General features: G+C 39.8%; 1 protein-coding gene across 4 annotated transcripts in view; it reads left to right on the forward strand.

Moving 5' to 3' along the window:
- The window catches only part of EGF (epidermal growth factor), a 93,590-nt gene that overhangs the window by 20,172 nt on the left and 52,292 nt on the right, over nucleotides 1–21,126 (forward strand). For 3 of the 4 annotated variants that reach the window (XM_065877355.1, XM_065877356.1, XM_065877357.1), the window contains exons 2-6: nucleotides 2,498–2,697; nucleotides 4,744–4,925; nucleotides 5,330–5,557; nucleotides 7,039–7,238; nucleotides 20,853–20,978. In XM_065877355.1, coding sequence (XP_065733427.1) covers nucleotides 2,498–2,697; nucleotides 4,744–4,925; nucleotides 5,330–5,557; nucleotides 7,039–7,238; nucleotides 20,853–20,978 — 936 coding nt within the window. The remainder of the gene's footprint in view (nucleotides 1–2,497; nucleotides 2,698–4,743; nucleotides 4,926–5,329; nucleotides 5,558–7,038; nucleotides 7,239–20,852; nucleotides 20,979–21,126) is intronic. The other variant, XM_065877358.1, reaches the window with a different exon arrangement.

Genomic DNA, 21,126 nt, shown 5'->3' on the forward strand with positions numbered 1-21,126 from the left:
TTCATTATTCATACTTAGTATTTTCATAAATATTTGTTTTTTGAAAAGCTATTGAAGTTAATGCTATGGTCTGTGTTTTATGGATCTAAGTGTTTTTCAGATTTATTTTTTCTCTTTGATTCATTGACTGTAATATCTGGACTGTCTAGCCCGTGGTGGTGTAGTAAGGATAAATGAGACCAGGATGTGAAAGTTTGTTATTATTATTATTGTTAGTAAAATAACTACCATAGGATAGATTCTGCTTTTATTTCTTCATTAATTTATTGATTTAGGAAAAAATTTAGAGTACTTACTATGTGCAAAGCATTATGCTGTGTTCTGTCTAAAATGTTTAGAGTGCTTTCCATTTCTCCTTTTTTTACCCGAAATCCTATTTAGTAGTACTTTGGAATGAATCAGATGTTTTATTGATCTCATCAATGTATCAATGCATTAGAAAATTAATAGCATGTATTGACACATCTATTCAGTTTACACAGGATGCATGATACACATTTCAAAGAGAGGACTCCTGGCAACAAATCCACAGGCCCGCAGCAATCTGTGGCCCACAGATTAGTAGCTGTCTATTTAGGGTGTATTTTCCTATGCCTTCCTTTTCTCCGTGATACATTGCTATAAGAGAAATGAGTTATAGCGACATTCCAGTCCACGGGTTCAAACCTGAACCATGGTACAACCCTACGTAGTGAGACCTCGGTTGTGGGAATAAGTAATGGCAAATCATATTTGTGTAGTGCTTCACAAATAATGAAATAGTTTCATATCTATAATTTCATTTTCTTTCTGCAATAGTCCTCTGATATGGGCTGGGGAGGTCTTGTGAGATGTCCAGAGAAACTAGTGAGCCAGGGCTGGAAACCAGGCCTCCTGGCTCTCAGTTTAATGCCCTTTCCATTTCTCCTGTGATACCTCTGATTCTACAGCTAGAATGGCAATGGAGAACGGGCTGTCCTACACATCTCTGCCAGGGGTCTTGTGCTGTGGAAAAGTTATGGGAAGAGTGATTTGAGGCAATTCTTTTAGACATTTATGAAGGCATCTGTTTCAAAACTCTCACGATCTTACACTTCTCCCTTCTCTTGTATCTCTATTCCAATATATTCTCTAAAGTGGAGCTAATGTTTCTGACTCTAGAACATAATCCCCAAGTTAGAGGATGTTAATTCATCATCATTTGAAATCCTTAGAACAGTAAACACATTTATTATGTCACATTAAGTTATTAAGGTTTAATATTAAAACAGAACGGAGTCAGCCCAGCAGGGCAGTGAGAATGTGTTAGAATTCTTCTGCAATTCCCCACTCATCCCAGTGGTTAACTGGGATAGTTATCTAAAGGCAGAATGGCAGAAGCCTCTTCATCCTCAGTCTGGAAAGACCAAGGAAACTAACCCTTGCTAACCGTGGCTGCAGAGTATGACACGGTGCCCTGACATCGTCTTGGAGCATTGGAGGCAAGCTCCATGTGGACGGCCAATAATTTCTGCTGAGATTTCCAAAGAGAGGTATCAGGTTCCCAAGCAGGTGTTGAGTACTTGGGAGTCTGAGTGGGTAGATGGTCATCACCTGGAACAGGACGGGACCCCAGGCATAGGGTTAGGATACAGGGCAAGGCCTTGTAGGAATCAAGAGATCCACTACTCAGATTTGGCAAATAAAAATTTAGGGCACTCAGTTACTTGAATTTTGAATTTCAGGTAAACTGAATAATTTTTTAGGGTAAAGGATGTCCCATGCAATATACATGTAATTCAAATTTAACTGGGAGCTGTAAATTTTATGTGGCAATGTTAACAGGGACAAAATATTTCAGAGCTTTTGTGGACAGCATTTCAATTTTTCCTGATTCCGCTCAAGACCTCTAGGTTTCACCATGTTCTTCTTTGTCAGTAACCTGGATGCTCTGTTCATAAGGTAAGACTAGAGGAGGGAGATCCATTTCCAAAACAGTAATATCTGAAATTTTATTTCCAATTTACGTAATGAAATTTGACATTCATACAGACCCTCTTTACAATAGAATACAGTAGGTAGTTTCTTTTTGAAGATAAAAATAACATTATTAAGCTAGAAAGTGTCTTTCTCTTCAAATATTTCTTTTTTCATAATTTGTCAATGTTCATTTCTTACAATCAATTTGTGGAGAAAATGATTTACAAAATTAATTGTGAACATCTACAGGAAGTCTTTATTATCTAAACAATGGTATTTATTTAAAGTATAAAAGCAGGACTTAAAAAATTAACTGTGGGGACTTCTCTGGCAGTCCAGTGGTTAAGATTCCAAACTTCCAAAGCAGGGGGCACGGGTTCGATACCTGGTTCGGGAAATAAGGTCCTACATGCCGTGCCATGCAGCGCAACCAAAAAAATTTAAAAACAAAACAAAACAAAAAACTAATTCTGCTTGTGCTGTTTGTCACGGGGAAGTATTTTGTCTTAATCAGATAAAATATCATTGAAAATATACTGTTTGGTTTCTTCCCATGCAGGTCCTGCACCCTTCTTAATTTTCTCGCATGGAAACAGGATTTTTAGGATTGACTTGGAAGGAACTAATCATGAGCAGTTGGTAGCAGATGCTGGCATGTCCATGATCATGGATTTTCATTACAATGAACAAAGAATCTATTGGGTCGATCTAGAAAGACAACTTTTGCAAAGAGTTTTTCTGAATGGGACAAGCCAAGAGGTAAAGTACCATTTCCCATGGCATTTGAGGGATTTTTGAACAGGCTGTCAAATATGATATAGCAAATTCATAACATATAGATAAATGAAAATTACATTACATTGCAAACACACATCTGGCATATGTAGGTATTTATTTAATCTGCATCTGTGGTATCATGTTACTGAACAAGCCCATGCATGTGGCATTGATATTCAGAAGTCCCCAACAGGAGAAAGTGAGGATGTCAATGTAACTTTGAAAAGATGTAAGTTTATTAAGCCAGATCGCCATTTTATGGTTGAAACAGATTATTTACATGATTATTTTCTACTCCAGTGGTTCTCAGCTGGTGGCAATTTTGCCCCTCAGGGGACATTTGGCAATGTCAAGAAATATTTTTGATTGTCACAACTGTACTGGAGAGAAGAGAAGATGTGCTAGAAGCCAGGGATGCTGCTAATCTTCCTACAATATGTAGGACAGTCCCTCACAACAAAGAATTACCAGGCCTCCAATGTCAGTCGTGCTGAGGTTGAGAAACCCTGTCTCATCTGTTTAAAATCTCTGTCATGGGTTTTTGCACCTAATATTTAGGAAGAAAATCTTCTTTTTATCCTCAAGGTGTTCGCAGTCTGGAAAAAAATAATAAAGCAGGTGATAGATATAAAATATTTTGCTTTAATCACATACAAAAGATCTTTTATCTTTCTTCTTAATTAGTAGAACCCTTAAATGAGTCCCAGCAGGAATGGTCTCTCCTGGGAGATGGATTACAGAGAGCGGGTGGCCAGAGAAACCTTAAGCATTTATTCCCAACACAAAGTGCCCGCTGTTTGTTTTTTGGGTTTGTTTGTTTTTTTTAAACACAACTTTCTCCCTCCAATTATTCTTAAAGCCTTCAATTAGGCACTAATCTGTTTTATCACATCTCTAATACTTACTAATCTCACTTTTAACAAAGATGGCTACTCATTACTCTCCAGCCATCTGTAGACTAGTTTCAAAATCTTGAGTTTAAGAATTTGGAGGGTTTCCTGTCAGAGAACAGGAAAAAAACATTAAATAGTTGTGGAATTTGTGGCAAGTCATTAGGAAAGGATTGGCCTGAAGACTAAAATCCACTAGTATTAGTCCCTGCTTTGGGTTAAAACATTGTTTAAAAAGGACAACCATTAAAAGGCAAACCACTTACTGGGGTGAACTAATATATTAGCAGTTAGTTAAATGGATTGGCTAGATTACTTTGTATGGGATGTGGGAATAGCACAGACTCCTGAGACTGATTTCTGTCCAACTCTGTGTTTGCTGATTTCACATCGGCAGCTGAAAATCAGTGATTGTGGGAATATTTCCACCACGGAAGTCTGCCATGGTACAAATCAGGGCTTCCTCCAATCTCTCACCCTCCACGTACCTAGAGGACTGGTTTACTTGCACATGCTGGAACTAGGAGATAACTGAGGTTTGGTTAAGTTGTTTTTATCACAAGAGAGCATAAAGAAAAGCCCTGCTATTCAGATCCTGGGGACAGAGCCTGAAGGCACTGAGGACTTTTAGAAAGGGAGGGACCTGGAAGGTCCCTTTATAAAGGGAGGAAGAGGAACCAGAAGAAATTAATCTACTTCATGCCCCTATGCACAAACTCCAAGGGAATCTTGCCAGAATTTAGCAAAGCTTAGAATTGGGTTCAGGTGAGAACCTGGAAAATTCCGTTAGCAAATGGAATTGAATAAACTAACCTTAAGGTAGCATGGAAATTCCACTGTTACTATAGTTGAAATAATTAATACTTTATGGCTGATTGCCTAATTTCAATAAATATAGAATAAATTTTCATCTCAAAGCTGTGATATAAATGCTATGCCCAGAAATATTCACATGGGAGGATGAATATTGCTGCATCTGAATGGTGGCATGGTATCCATGACTAGTTTATCATTTAAATTTTGGGAATGCACAAAAATGACAAGAACTTAAAAGAATAACCTTTGATACATAACAATGAAAACAATTTTGTTGTGAATGGGGAAATATTAATAACAATTTTAAAATTTGATTTTACAGAAAATATGCGAGATAGAGAAAAATGTTTCGGGAATGGCAATAAATTGGATCAATGAAGAACTTATTTGGTCAAATCAACAGGAAGGAACCATTACAGTAACAGATATGAAAGGAAACAATTCCCGTGTTCTCTTAAGTGCCTTAAAATATCCTGCAAATATAGCAGTTGATCCAGTAGAAAGGTAAATGCTGCTGGTTTTGGACATTGAAATATATTTCAAAATCTGAAATTCATGGAATCATGACATTTTGACTTAAAGAGACCTCCTGATTGAGACCAAGACTCTCTTTTACAATGCACAAACACCACTTTCAATAGGGCGTTTGCCTGGGTTTGAGGCAGGCTTGCTCTACCAGTAGCACTCTTGACTACCATTATGCTAGAGAAGCATAATTCTCCTTCTAACTTGAAATCACACAGAATTGCCATAACAGGGCAATAAATATTTGTTGAATTGAATTTTCATTCAAAATAGTCAAACTCATCCTGTGTAGACAGCCGGGGATTACTGAAAAACTGAGAGAAGTCAGCCATTTCAGTGACCTTACATTCAATTATGTGTCTACGTGATGTGTTTGCCCTCAGGTTTATGTTTTGGTCTTCAGAGGTGGCGGGCAGCCTTCACAGAGCAGATCTTGGTGGTGTGGAAGTGAAGCTTCTGTTAGAGACATCAGAGAAAATAACAGCTGTGTCACTGGATGTGCTTGAGAAACGGCTCTTTTGGATTCAGTACCATAGAGAAAGAAGCAATTCTCGTATTTGTTCCTGTGATTATGATGGAGGTTCCGTCCATTTTAGCCAACATCACACACAGTAAGTTTTGCTTTTGGTATAAAACAACACAATTGCCATTCGAAGTTTGTGTGATAAATGAATGTTACTTTTGTCAGCTAAACTGGTGTAGTGGTTTAGTACAGATTTTGGAGTCCAAAACCTTGAGCTCAAGTCCCAGATTTACTATTTATTAGGTGAGTGACTTGGGCAGGTTACACAACTTCTCTCATCCTGTTTCCTTTAATGTGGGTGTCGGAGTAGGGAGGGAACAAAAAGTGCCCACTGAACTGAAATGGTATTTTGAGACTGAACAGCAAGGCAGGCGGCTCCATATAAGCAATGGATCAGTATATTATAGGGTAACTTTCTCAGAGGGTGGGATTGGGTGGGCAGCGATCCAGAGCATTTGTAGCTGCACTGCATACTCCCAAGGGGCCACTGAGACAATTTTACAGTTAACTTAGGGTATGGGGATATGTGCTTGGAAACAAGTGCATTCCTCAGTCAAGATTTATTCCTGGGTCTTGTGGGTGCTGGAAATATGGCAGTGAAGGTCTTCATCATTTTATGGGGACTAAGAGAGCGTAGAGGCCACCCAATCCTAATGATTATTAATCAATATCTATTATTTACAAAGCCCTTGACAACAGAGAAGTTATCTAGTGCACAGTGCGGTCCTGGGTAGGGTCAGCGGAAGGATAGGAGGAATTGTACAGGCCCAAGATGGCATCAGTTATGCTGAGAGCCATACAGTGGGGATAATAATAGGACGTATTTCTTGGGATTGTTGTGAAGATTAAGTAAAGAAACACAAATAAAAATAATTAACAGAGTATTTGGCATATAATAAATTTTCACATGCTGGTTATAGGTATTCATTTTGGAATTACTATGTCATATGTTTTGTGAAGCATCTGTCTTTCGTTTGACTTGCTGTCTTGCCAGCAACTGACTCTAGCTTGTGGCAAGAGGAAGCAATTAGTTGTGCAAAATTGACACAACCTGAAGTCCACTCTTTTTTTTTTGTTTTTTTTTTGCGGTACACGGGCCTCTCACTGTTGTGGCCACTCCCGTTGCGGAGCACAGGCTCCGGACGCACAGGCTCAGCGGCCATGGCTCATGGGCCCAGCCGCTCCGCGGCATGTGGGATCTTCCCGCACCGGGGCACGAACCCGCGTCCCCTGCACCAGCAGGTGGACTCTCAACCACTGTGCCACCAGGGAAGCCCTGAAGTCCACTCTTATCCTGTTCCTGATTTCCTCCCTATTTTATTTTCACCACACTTATGTGCTGGGAGGCAAAAGAATGAGAATAGATCTGGAGCTAAAAATCGTATCCTATTAATTCAGATTATGGCTACATAAAAATTTAAACTTAATATCTGTTTCTAACCCTAAATGGGAAACAATTGAAAACGTAGGTGATTAAAATTCAGACAATAAATTGAAATGAAGTGAAACTCTAATAAGCCCAGAAGAAATGTCCTGCCATTCTTTATGTGTTTTTCCTGTTGTTTTTAGGCACACTATTTTTGCGATGTCCCTTTTTGGTGATCGTATTTTCTATTCAACATGGAAAAAGAAGACAATTTGGATAGCTAACAAGTACACTGGGAAGAATATGGTCACCATTAACCTCAGTCCATCATTTGTACCTGGTGGAGTTAAAGTAGTGCATCCACTCGTACAGCCCAAGGCAGAGGGTGATCCTTGGGCACCTGGTGAGTCATCTTTGATCTCAAACAGAGTCTGGCATAGTCCCCAACTTGCTCAAGATAGATACTTAGGAGTCATCCTTGATTTCTCCCACTGCCTCACCCTCAACTTCCAATGTACCGCCAAATCCTTTCCATTCTACCTCCTAAATACATCTCAAATGTCCACTCCCCACTCCCCCAGCTGCCACCACCATAGTCCAAACAGCCAGCATATCTTGTCTGGCCTATTGTAGCAGCTACTTAATTAATCTTCCTGTTTTCTCCTCTTGCCTTTACATAGTAAATCTGATCTGTTAACCCCCCTGCTTAAAATCTTTCAAAAGCTTTCCTTTGCATTTAGATCGAAATTTAACATGTAACCAGGCCCACCAATATTTGACCAATTTGATCCAGCATCTTTTCCTCCTCCCCTCACTGGACTCTAACACAAGTCTTCCTGGAGTTCTTCAGACATGCCAAGCTCCTTCATACCTTTGGGATTTTGCAGTCACTCTTCTCTCTGCCTAGACTTCTCTCCAGTTCTGAGCTTAACTGTCATGTCCTCAGGTAGGCCTTCTCTGGTCCTCCGAGCAAAGTAGGCCCTTTCACCTCCTATCTTTCTCTCGATAGATATTCACTGAACTCATCAAACGTGGAATTACGTACCACTTTGCTTTCTTTTTGATTTTCTCTCCCACTTGATTATAAATGCCATGCATGCAGGGACCATATCTGACAGATGGATGGATGGACAGATTGATGTAAACCACCCTATATTCAGTGGTTATTTATTTATTTATAAAAAATTAGTAAAATAAATGGATTAACTGAATCTAGTCATAGTCCCAAATTTCTACGTTCAAATGCAGTCTTCTCTGAATTCTGCTGAAGGACGAAGGGAACAAAAAGTGCCCATTGAACCGAGGAAGCATCTTAAGACCAAAAAATGAGGCAGGCAGCTCCGTATAATCAGTGGATTGATTTATTATAGAGTAACTTACAGGGTGGGATTGGAATTGGGCAGACAACGATATGGAAGCATTCACAGCTTTACTCTGCACTGCCGAGGGGCCACTGGGACAATTTTATAGTTAACCTGGGGTATGGGGGTACGTGCCTGGAAGCAATGTTTATGAATGGGTCACTAGACTCATGGGTGCCAGGAATATGTCAGGGAAGGTTTTCATCATTGTTTGGGGACTAAAAGAGTATAGAGGCCACCTGGTCCTTATGATTATTACCTACAAAGCCCTTGATGACAGAGAAGTGATTCACTGCACAGCACAGTCCTGGGTAGGGTCAGCAGAAGGACAGGAGAAACTGTAAGGGCCCAAGATGACGTCAGTTATGCTAACAGGCGTACAAATTCCTTCACATATAATCTTTTTTTTAGGTAGACTATTTTGATATGGCTTATATACCACATAAATTATGTTACACTAACATCTGTCTTTATGTAAAAATTTTATTTCAAGAGGGCTTTAAAATATATTTAATTTCATCTGCAACTAGCCTTGTGAGTTTCCAAAATAAAGATGGAATTGTTTGTTTTCTCTTCTTTCTACCTGTTGGATGCCACTAGGATTTGGTAATAATGTGGGACATGGTAGGGACTATAAGTCCCTCCCACAATTAGCGTATAAATGGGTTTGTACCTGCCCTCGACATAGCTCCTGAAGAGAGCTGTAGGGACTGAACAGATAACAGGCGTGAGACTGTCAAAGGGAGGTTAGAATCTAGGGGGAATTGACATTGTTATTTCTTATATCCTCAGGCAGGTAACTAATAGTACAAATGCTTTTAATCTATTTCTTTAAAAAACTTAGATAGAAACTATAATTTCACTTGTGTGATGACTATACTTTCAATGCAAGAGATGAGAAACTGCAAGGACAAATTCCTAGAGATGAAGCATTTGTTCAGGCAAGTTGTTTTTTTTTTAACTCACTTATTTGAATTTAAAAAGCAAGAGTTGTGGTAAACAATTCAGCTGTGGCTTGAGCACAACATTAAAGAACAACAACCAAGTAGCAAGACTATAGAATAGATGGTGACCATATTCCACACATAAAGGCAGTGCATCTGATATACTGCCAGTTACCTTACATGGGAAATTTCGACTCAAGCTCAGATGCAGCTTATTGTCCAAGTGGTGATGAATAGAATAAAATTAGAACCAACAACCATAATACTATGAATAATTATTGGTCTCATTCACAGGAGTTAGAGATATATCATCATCATCATCACTATCTCTTACATTTATATGTAACCTCCTAATTTCCAAAGTATTTTCTTGGGCATTATCATATTGGTTTGCCACTGCAACATTGTGAGACAGAAAGGTCCTCAATTATTGTACTCAGTTCATAATTGAAAAATATGAAGCCTAGAGAAATAGAGTGACTTTTCCAGGATTACACACCTTGTAAATGATGGATTCTGGAAAAAATTCCTGTCTTGTCAGTTTAGTGTTCTTTCTACCATAAACAGGTAAGCTCTTCAGAGTCCTTCACTATTACTTGGACTCTTTGGTGGGGAGTTCAAATAGGATATTGAAAGCATGAATTTCAGGAGAAAATCTACAATGATGCATATAGAACAATGTGGCAAATAATAGAATTTGATTGGAAAGACGGTGCCAGCTGCAGAGCTACAGGCAAACCTGGAATCTAGAAGGCAGTTGGCACTGGAGATACTGGCTTTAGTTATTGATCAAAGGATGGGCTTCATATGAGGTCCAAGTGCAAAGGATTTTTGATTTCAAGAGCACTGTTACTTTGGCTATCATCAAATAGGTTTAAATTGTTTTAGTGTCATGTACAGCAGAAATTCTTTACCTGAGATTTAGGGTTGTGAAGCCCTTGATTGTATATGTTAGATGAAGATATGCAATTGTCCGTCTAGGGAGATGGTACCTAACTTCCATCAGGTTCTCAAAGTACCTGATAGCCTTCACATTTAAAGATGTACTTCTGGGCTTCCCTGGTGGCACAGTGGTTGAGAGTCTGCCTGCCGGTGCAGGGGACGCGGGTTCGTGCCCCAGTCCGGGAAGATCCCACGTGCCGCGGAGTGGCTGGGCCCGTGAGCCATGGCCGCTGAGCCTGCGCGTCCGGAGCCTGTGCTCCACAACGGGAGAGGCCACAACAGTGAGAGGCCCGCGTACCGCAAAAGAAAAAAAGAAAAAAAGATGTACTTTTCTGGAGGCCGGTTAATTCCTGCTGAAGAATAGGCTCACAATTGTAGCTCTTCTGGCAAAGTGAACAGTAGTAGTACCTTGGTTTGCAAGGCATTTAGTAGTGAGACTATTTCAGTGAGGAGATAGCTGAGAAAAATCATGTAACTTGGTTGATATTATTTTTGTTATAAAATATATGTATTTATACAAGTAAGAGGACCAACAAACTTACCTCATGAAAAATGCCTAAACTATCATTTATCAAAATGTTCTCCAAACACTAGTTCTGTAAGCGTTATTTGGAAGGAAGAAACATTTTAGGGTCAGATGATTTAGACAGACTGGGTTAAATAAAGTTAAGCAGGTTGTTTTTTTCTCAAGTGATTTCTCAGAACCACTCAGACGGTTATGTGCACTGTTAATTTCTAAGGGCCGTATAACCTGTGGCATTTTTCTATTTTATTTCCTATGCAGTAGCCTGTTTGACTCCTGAATATTTTATTTTTAGTCCAGACCTCTTTCTTGAGATATAGACAAATGAAGGGGTGGGGGGTGGGGGGAACCTGAGGCATAGTGAGAGCTAAGCTGCAGAAAAAAAGTGATTTCAAACATTGGGGATTTATTCATAAGATACAAAAGGGAGCAGCCCTGATGAAGACCAAGGAGCAAGGGTGGGGCTTACAAAGGCAAAGCCACAGAGCTCCACCAGGAAGAGCATTGTATCAGTTTAAACAAGTCCTTGTTTGTCCACGGCTTGTCCATTGGGATTGGCTGGTTGTAGAGGAGTTCGAGGCAGCAGGTTGATGAGCCCAAGTCGAGGTAGTAGAGCCACAGTTTCAGCATCAGGCTGGTTTTCTGATGATTCTGACCTATTTCCTGAGAGTAGTCACTCTGGTGCCTTCTCTTGCAGTCTGCTTCCTCCAGGATCAGGGTCCTGCTGGGGCCACGTCGGATGTACACATTCAGGCTCAGCACAAGTTTCCTTCTCAAGGCCCACATGTTCACCTGCCTTCTGAGCATTTCTACTTGGATTTCTTGCAAGTGCTTCAGGAGCAAAGGAAATAACTGACCCACTCACTTTCCCCTCCCTTCTCCCCAGCTTCTCTCCCTCCAGTGTCCCTACTTTGGTGAGTAGCATTCTACCTCCACCTCGACAGGCAGAAATCTAGGAGTTGCCCTTTCCTCCCTCTTTCTCATTCCAACACCATGAAATCAATCTCCAGCTCCTGACAATTCTACTACCTACCATCTAACCACTTGGGCCCCTCTCAGAGCTCTCCATCCCTGGTGTCCACTTAATTCATGTCCCCCACCTCCCTTTTCCACGCTGCAGGGAGTATAACCCTTCAAAACGAAGAACCCAATCGTGTCGTTCCTGGGTTAAAATCAGTTGTCAACTCTCAATTGCCAATAATAAAACCCAGTCTTTTTATCTAACTGGTTCACGGGGTACCCCGTTCATTTCTCAGCTTCCACTCTCACCATTTTCTGCATTAAAGTCTGGGCTGCCGCCATCCTCAAAGATTTGATTTCCTCCAGGGAGGCACGCTTGCTCTCTCCAGCCTTTCGGCATGTTCTGGAACGCTCTTTCTTTTCTTTATTTTTTTTTTGGCCACACGGCTTGTGGCTCTCAGTTCCCGACCAGGGATTGAACCTGGGCCATGGCGGTGAAAGCCCTGAATCCTAACCAGAGGGCCACCAGGGAACTCCCCGGGAGCACTCTTTCTAATTCTCGGCAGTGGCTTACTCTTCGTTCTCTGAGAAACAGCTCCAATATCACTTCTTTTCAGGAACACTTTCCCTGACCTCAGAGCCTCAGTAGCTATTTGCAGAAAATAGCAGATTTCCCCTGTTACAGGGCACTTATCATGTTTTGCCATAATCATCTGTCTTCCTCAGCTTCCTTTGTCCTATGAGGACACAGAATACAACTCTCCATTGTACTCCCAGTGCCTAGAGGACATTTAATAAACCATAGTTGGAAAAAAAAAAAGACTGAGAAAAACACCCTTTGGTACCCTCTCCCTGCTAAATAATACCACGAGGAGCAAGTTCTAAAGATATTTAATATCTGAATACGTGTTGCCTTTCTTCCATGTTGTAAGCCCCTGCCCTTGGCCAGACAGTCTTCAGCGAGCCTGCTCCCTTTTGTATAGTTATGAATAAATCCAAGTGTTTTAAATCAGTTTTCTCTGCAGCAGATCTTTGCAGCTTAACTCTAGGGAGAGTCTTTTTCAGAGTCTTTTAGACTCTTTTATGCTTCATTCTTTTTCTTCTTTCTTTTCATTAAGTGGTCTAGGTTTGAACCCAGGCAGACTGACACCATGCTGCCTCCCCAGCTACCCTCTCACTATTGTCTAGCTTCCTATCTTAGGTTTGCCTTAATTGTTTTGGTATAACCTGTCATTTGGCATATTCTTGTCTATCCATGGCCTGCTGGTGGTTAAAAGCTTCAGTTTGCACAGATTATGGGGCCCAAACCTTATTTTTTTCTCTTTTAAAATTTTTTTCCACTTCAGGAACTCAGAAAATCAATCTCTTTCTCTCTCCATCTCTCTCTTTGTCTCTCTCTCTCACTCACACACACACACACACTTCTCCTCCTCTGGCGCTCTGAAAAGAGACACAGAGTTGATCTCACATTTTTGTTGTCATGATTAAACTTATTAGACAACAGTGTTCTGGCTGCCCTGACACCTATACTGTTAGAGTTGTCCCTCAGTATCCACGGGGATTTGTTCGGACTCTGGCCAATACCAAAATCCGAGAGTGCACTAGTCCCTTATAAAATAGTGTAGTATTTGCATATTACCTAACGTCCTTCCTTATACTTTAAATCATCTCTAGATTACTTATCATACCTAACACAATATAAATACTATGTAAATAGTTGTAAATACTATGTAAACAGTCTCTGGCACAAGGCAAATTCAAATTTTGTTTTTTGAAACTTTCTGGAATTTTTTTAAAGAATATTTTTGATCCACGGTTGGTTGAACATGCAGATGTGGAACTCATGGATACAAAGGGCAGACTGTATATGAATCTCATAAGCCAGTGTGGGAACTTCTTTGTATACAGTGTTAATGGCATTATTTCAAGCTCAACATTTAGAGAATTTGCAACTACAGTTTTACTGCTCACAGATGTTCTTTTGTAAAAGGTGCAAACAATTTCGCTTTCTTCTTGATTCTTTAAAATGTAGATTCCAGTTTTAAGCTCATAAGAGAATTTCAAAAGCGTCTTCTTTGGAAAATGAAGCACATCTGTCATCAACACTGTTTAAAATACTTTGCATTCATTTCATGCAGAAAAATGTTGCTGAATTTCTTTAATTCTGAGAGTTCCTGAAGGAGAACTGTCTCCACCTAGAAGTGTACCTGCTTATGGAAGTGACTAGGGTAGCTAAAACTGCCCAGGTGGGACTCTGATTCACTTTGATTACGTCATTGCTGGGGTTTCTACTGTAAAACCTTGGTTTTTTTGATACCTCTAGAAAAGAATCATCCTAGATATATGAATATTATTTTCACATAATTTTTTCTTAAAATGTAAATATTGTGGTAAAGTACACAGAACATAAAATTTATCATCTTAGCCATTTTTAAGTGTACGGTTAGGTGGCATCGAGTACATTCACAGTTTTTGTGCAACCATCACCACCATTAATCTCCGTAAATCTTATCATCTTGTAAAACTGAAACTCTACACCCATTAAATGAGAACTCCCCATTTCTGCCTGTCCTCGGCCCCTGGCAACCACCATTCTCCTTTCTGTCTCTGTGATTTTGACTACTACTCTAAGGACCTCATATAAGTGTAATCATACAATATTCCTCTTTTTGTGACTGGTTTATTTCACTCAGCATAATGTCCTCAAGATCCATCTGTTTTGTAGCTTGTGTCAGAATTTCTTTCCTTTTTAAGGCTGGATAATAACCCACTGCATGTGTATATCACATTTTGCTTATCTGTTTCTCCTTTGATAAACACTTGGGTTGCTTCCATGTTTTAGCTATTGGGAATAATGCTGCTACAAACATGGGTCTGCAAATATCTTTTTGAGATGCTGCTTTTAATTCTTTTGAACATATACTCAGAAGTGAATTGTTGGATCATACGGTAATTTTACTTTTAATTTTTTGAAGGCCCATTATACTGTTTTCCACAGCGGCTGTACTAGTTTACATTTACACCAACAGTGCACAAGGATTCCAATCTCTCCCTATCCTCATCTACACTTATATTCTGTTTTCATATAGTTTAAATTATCAGTTCAAACACCCAAAGCTCTGTTATTTATTACAGAAATCTTAGCAAATTATGGATTTCTGTACTTCCTAACATATTTATAGTTATTGACATTTTTTCAATGATGAGGGTCACATTTACAAAGATACACGTCATTGGGGCAAGAATAGGACTGATTTGAGGCAAAGCTGGGTTTTTTAAAAAATTAATTAATTATTTTTGGCTGCGTTAGATCTGTTGCTGCACGTGGGCTTTCTCTAGTTGCGGTGAGCGGGGGCTACTCTTCGTTGCAGTGCGCAGTCTTCTCATTGTGGTGGCTTCTCTTGTTGTGGAGCACGGGCTCTAGGCATGCAGGCTTCAGTAGTTGTGGCACGTGGGCTCAGTAGTTGTGGCTTGCGGGCTCTAGAGCTCAGGCTCAGTAGTTGTGGCACACGGGCTTAGTTGCTCCGAGGCATGTAGGATCTTCCCGGACCAGGGCTCGAACCCATGGCCCCTGCGTTGGCAGGCGGATTCTTAACCACTGCGCCACCAGGGAAGCCCAAAGCTGGGTTTTTAATGCAGGTTTGCCCTGACACCAATGGCTGCCATGTGAAGTGCCTTTTAAATACTTGGAATGGCTCTTCATCAATTTTCTATCTTTCTTGCTGTTGTCTCTTTCTTCTTGCTGGTTTCCATATGCCTGGCTCTGGCCTCTTTAGTTTGAGACTTTTTCCTGCCATTCATTTGTTGAGGAACCCAGATCATTTGTCCCTTAGAATTTCCCACATTCTGGATTTTTCAGATTCTATCCCTGTGGTGTCATTTAACGTGATTCTGTTTTTCCTATACACTGGTAGTTTTAGCCTAGAAGCCTTATCAGATTCAGATTTTTTGCAAGAGTACTTTATAGGTGGCACTGCGGGTAGTACCGCATGCTTCCTAGTGACCACGCCAGAGGGCATGTAGTGGCTGGGTCTCCATTCTTTTTGTGATGTTCAAGATTCATCAGTGGTTCAGGTGTTGCCAGCCTGGTCTGTTCATTATAGAGTTTCCTATCAGCCTTTTGTGTAATGGCTTTACAAGCTATTAATTGTCATTGCTTAGAGGCATTTTTTCATTAGAGGTTTGAAGTAATGACATTCTAATTCTATCATTGCTTATTAGTTGAATAACTTTTCCACATCAGCTCTATGATTTCCCTGAGGAGCATCTTTTATAGGAAATGTAAATTAAATGCTTGATTTAATCTTTCCCTTAATTTATCTGTTTTCAGAATAAAGGGTTAGTATATCCTCCAGAGGTGACCTTCTTTTAAAAAAAGCATCTTTATAAATTCAAGGATGTAAAAAATATTTGAAATGTTTCTATTCATTGCAGTTATTATCATTTTCACACTCAGATTATGCCGTCTTTCTCCAGGAGGAGCCCTGAGATAAGGCTTCTAGTTGTGGGAAAGATGACCAGTAACTAACCCTTGGTGGTCTAGAATGCTGGGCTGAGGCTGTGCCTGGGCTCAGCAAGAAAGAACATTGGAATCATGTAGCCACTCCTGCTAGTGGGGAATGCACTGTGGATGGGGGTGGTAGCAATGGGAGCGGACGCCTCTACACCTTGTGTTTGCATCTTCATGCTGTGGACTGGCCAAGCTCCTCAGAAATAGGTCTGAAATAAGGAAAGACTGAGTGGGCCTGAGGGGTGCATCTGAGAGTAAAAGGCATTTATTTTTTAACTGCTCAGAGGCTGTTGATTTGTTTACTTTCTTTTTGTTTTTAAGATTTTTTTAAAGTGGTCCATTTTAAAAAATCTTTATTGCATTTGTTACAATATTGCTTCTGTTTTATGTGTTGTTTTTTGGCCACTGATGCATGTGGGATCTTAGCTCCCTGACCAGGATCAAACCCACACCCCCTGCATTGGAAGGAGAAGTCTTTTAACCACTGGACCACCAGGGAAGTCTCTATTTCTTTACTTTCTGATTCTTAGGTTTAGATGGATAAGGATACCAAGTAGCTAAGTTCTGGCTAAGTGATTTTTTTTTTAAACTATAATTAGGAATTCCAATAGCACAGAATAACCATTCTCGTTTCTTCCTTCTTATTTTCTATTAACAAAGAAGAATAAACTTCTATATTACACAGTTTGGGAAGTTTTTTGGGGAAGGTGAGGGAGTCATTTATTCAGGGAACTCACTAATGAAAAAGACAATAAATAAATAAAACAAAAATCATAGACATTTATAGAAAAATATATTGTATATATAAATTTTATTATACATAAAACATATAGCATAACATATTAATATGTTAATATATTAACTTTATTATGTATCAGTATATAATGGTCTATATTAATATATAATATGAATAATATAAATATATATATTTCTATAAAAACCCATAATTATATTTTATATATATACATAAGTATATACATATACACAAACACACATATTATGTACATTAAAGAGGTGAGGTCTGTCATTGAAGACTTGAGCTCGAGTCCCACCCCTACCCCTTATTACCTATATGTGATCCTTAAGATACTATTTCGTAATCTGTAAAATGGAAGACAACAATTACTCTGTGTAGCTCAAGGGCTTGTTATAAAAATTACATGTGATAACGTAAATGCTTTATAAAATGTTATTCAAATTTTTAACTATTGGGGGCGCTAAATATTTAGTTAAAAGAATGATTCAAGTGAATGGGTTCAAATGGAAGAGACTAGAAAGGCTTTGTTGATGAGGTGAGTCTGACACTGAATTTGAGGTAGAGAGAAAGGTGTGATCAGTGGAAAGAGGCAAGGCTCGGGATTCCCACGTGTGTTGTTTCAGAAGTGCGCCAGGGTAAAATCTATAGTTTGCTTGGCTATAGCAAAGCTCACGAGCGCTTGTGAGTTGGGCAGTTATTGAAGGCGCTGTTGGTGGTGGACATTAAACTCCATGATTTAGGAGCTTTTAATTTGATCCCAAAGGTAATTAGGCTCCACTGCTGGGCTCTGGGAGGGGGGTTACCTGAGGTCAGCAGCAGCATTCTGAGTGCTAGCTTCAGCCTCATTTGAAGCTAAAGAACAGCAGATTAAGGAGATTAAACAAAATACAGCCCTCAATCCTCTATGTTTTGCCTCTTCCTAAAATGACCTTTTAAGTGTTTAGTGTCTGAATTGGGGTCACATCATCAGCACAGCCATTCAGAGACGAATAGTGATTGCTTTCCTGCCTATGTTCATCATTGAATAGTAATGTATGTTGTTATTAAGTATCATTAAAACCATCGTCAGTATGGGATAGTGGAAAGAATACCGACCATCTATTTGAGTTCTAACTCTGAGGTTGACTGGAAATTCAAGGAGAAACCAAATAAAGGAGTTAAGTTGCAGGTTTCATGATCACAGGTTTTTGTGCATGTATGCCAGATGTTTGTAGCACCGCTGTGTTGTAAAAGGCACCAGGTTAGGTGCTATTGGAACTATGAATGTGAATGGGATGCATGCTTTATCCTCAAAAGCTTACTGATTAATGTACATGTATATATAGAATTATGATGATGTTGATAATAAGAACAAACAGGAGAACAGGTAAGAGGTTGTAGAAAAGTACAAAAAAGAGATAAATAACATTGGATCTAGATGAAGAACAGAGCAATTTCCTGTACCCTAGACACTAATTGTTTTCTCCATAAGTCAGTTTGAATCTCCATTAACATATCATAAGCAGGTATTAAGGTTTGAGAATCTTTAGAGGTATAAATTTAGAGGAATTTACAACAAACATTTGATTCTGTATAGAACCATATTTTTAAGTGAGGGATCTCAGAGAATATCTACTTCAACACTTTTATTTCATGGAAACTGAAGTCAAAGGGATAAGGTGATTTTATGTAAAAGGCAGAACTCAGTTTTCCCCATTCTTAATGCAGTGGTCGTCTATCATACTGGGTTTGGAAAGATTTTTATAAGGGATATTTACAGGAAGCATAATCTCTCACTTTTTGGTTACCTCAAGAAAGTAGTAGCACTTTGGTGCTATTAAAAGGCTATTAAAAGGTTCTATTAATCAGGCCTTTCTGGATTTTTGTTGTTGTTAATTTGTAAACGTTATAAAAAATACAGTTAAAACAATCACATGTTCTTTTTCAGAAATTTGAATTAGATACATTTTGTCTCCAGTACATTTGTGAGTTTCTGACTTTAGTCCTTTACTTTAAAAATTGGAGTCATTTTGTTTTTAATTTTCTTAATTAAAATTTTGATATGTGAAGCATGTAAGAACATGAAAACAATGTTACTAAACATGCATAATTGGCATAAAAACCGTGGACAAGAAACAAAATTTTTGGAATCAATATCCAAAAATTATTCAGTGTAGGGCTTCCCTGGTGGCAGAGCGGATAGGAATCTTCCTGCCAATGCAGGGGATACGGGTTCGTTCCCTGGTCTGGGAAGATCCCACATGCCACGGAGCAACTAGGCCAGTGCACCACAACTACTGAGCCTGCGCTCTAGAGCCCACGAGCCACAACTACTGAAGCTGTGCCCCTAGAACCCGTGCTCCGCAACGGGAGGGGCCGCCGCAGTGAGGGGCCCGTGCGCTGCGGGGAAGAGTAACCCCTGCCCACCGCAACTAGAGAGAGCCCGCGCACAGCAACGAAGATCCAATGCAGCCAAAAATAAATAACTTAAAAAAATTTTTTTTAATTATAAAAAAAACTATTCAGTGTAAATCTTAACTGACTTAGTTGATAATATTCCAACAGTATTAAATAATTGTGCATGTAATTCTATCAAGAGATCTGAATAAACAAGTTTAAAATAACTGAAGAAATAACACAGATTAGCTAAAAGGAGGCATACATAACTGAGATGAAAGTGGGATATTCCATTAGTACTTTAGGTCAGTGTCTCTCAAAGTGTGGTGTAAAGACTCCAGCGTCAGAATCATTCCAGAATCCTGTAAGAGAGAGCCTTTCCCTTGATGTATCAAATCAGAATCTATGGAGGGTGACATGCCCTCCAGGTGGTCTCAAGGTACATTAGAAACATTTTCAAGGGGGCAAGAATACGTTTCTAATGTGTGATGCTTTGTCGGTCAAGAAAAGTGTTTAGTAAGTTGAAGTAGAAGGAGAGGGGTAGAGTCAGAGTGAGGGGCACCTTTCTAAGTAGACAGAGACCAGAGAAACAGACCTGCATGGGGGACGGTCTCAGCCTCGTGCACTACTGCGCTCAGGCTCTCGCCGGCTTGTTTCTTGTGTCTTTCACGGCAAGGCTGTGTTTTTAGTGGGCTCCTCCCCTTACTCACAGGCTCTCACTGATCTCAGCTATGCCAGGTCTCCTGGTGCCTGACCCCGGTCCTCTTCCCCTGCCGTCACCTATTGCCAGAGCTCTGGCCTCCATAACTACATGCACCTTGAGAGCTGCCCTCAAATTCAAGCTTACCTCTGCATTTCCAGAGCATTTCACAAAGTCATTATTAAAATTGGCAAAACTGAGAAGGAACAAAATTCGAACAGGGATATATGTGTTACAAGTTTAGCCCTTGACTCTGGCTTTGAAAACCAAAGGTACCAAGTTGGCCATTTGTTGTTCAATGTATTATTTGGCTAATTTAATCCAAGCACCTACCTTACTGAGCAGATTTTACTATTTGCCCTGGGCTATTTTGTCACACGTGGAATGCCGGCAGCAATAAACTCAGAAGCTTGGGGATAAGACATATGGCAGTGGTATATACTGTCTGAAAGAAGTTGTTCTTTACATAATGATCCTAAAAACAGATAAATATATAGATCTGACCTATAAATATTATACTTAAGAAGAGATGTTCTTCATTTTGCAGCCTTTTTTGCTTCTTAAACAGATATTTCATTTTCAGCATTTCTGTTTATTGCCTTATTTATTTTTTAAATAAATAAATACTTTTGATAAAAGCAGGTCCAAAAGAAAAAGCTATTAAGTTGTGCTTAGTGTTCGTAACCCAAGGAACGACATCGCCAGGTAATCAGGACGTCCTATCCCGAGAGCTACTGTAGGAGAGGTACAGCTAGAGAAATAAATGGGCTTCGGAATGCTGAGTGATTTGGGCTAATGTTCGACCCTAGAGCAGTGCCACCTCCGTGAGGCAACACCCCTGCTGATGTCACGGGAAGATTAGAGTTCTTGGGAGCCATGAGGGGATCATGCACTGCCCCTGTCAAAACACACCTCCACTCCAAATTAACCGCCTTCTCTTTTAGATCAGAAACTCTGCAAACTGAGGAAAGGTAACTGCAGAAGCAGCATGTGTGGGCAAGAGCCTAAGTCCCATGTGTGCATGTGTGCGGAGGGATATGCTTTAAGCCAAGATGGAAAGAACTGTGAAGGTAATGTGTGGTGAGCGAACACAGCCCACCTGGGCCAGTGGCTGGTCTTCAGTGGGCAATCCAGAACCTCCACGGGGAACCAATTTCAAGTTTCCTCCTTTTTTCCCCCAGAAAAGCAATTTTATTTTTTCCCCAATTTTAAACCCTT

The sequence above is a fragment of the Phocoena phocoena genome, chromosome 5, assembly GCF_963924675.1.
Source record: "Phocoena phocoena chromosome 5, mPhoPho1.1, whole genome shotgun sequence".
In the NCBI taxonomy this organism is placed as follows: domain Eukaryota; kingdom Metazoa; phylum Chordata; class Mammalia; order Artiodactyla; family Phocoenidae; genus Phocoena; species Phocoena phocoena.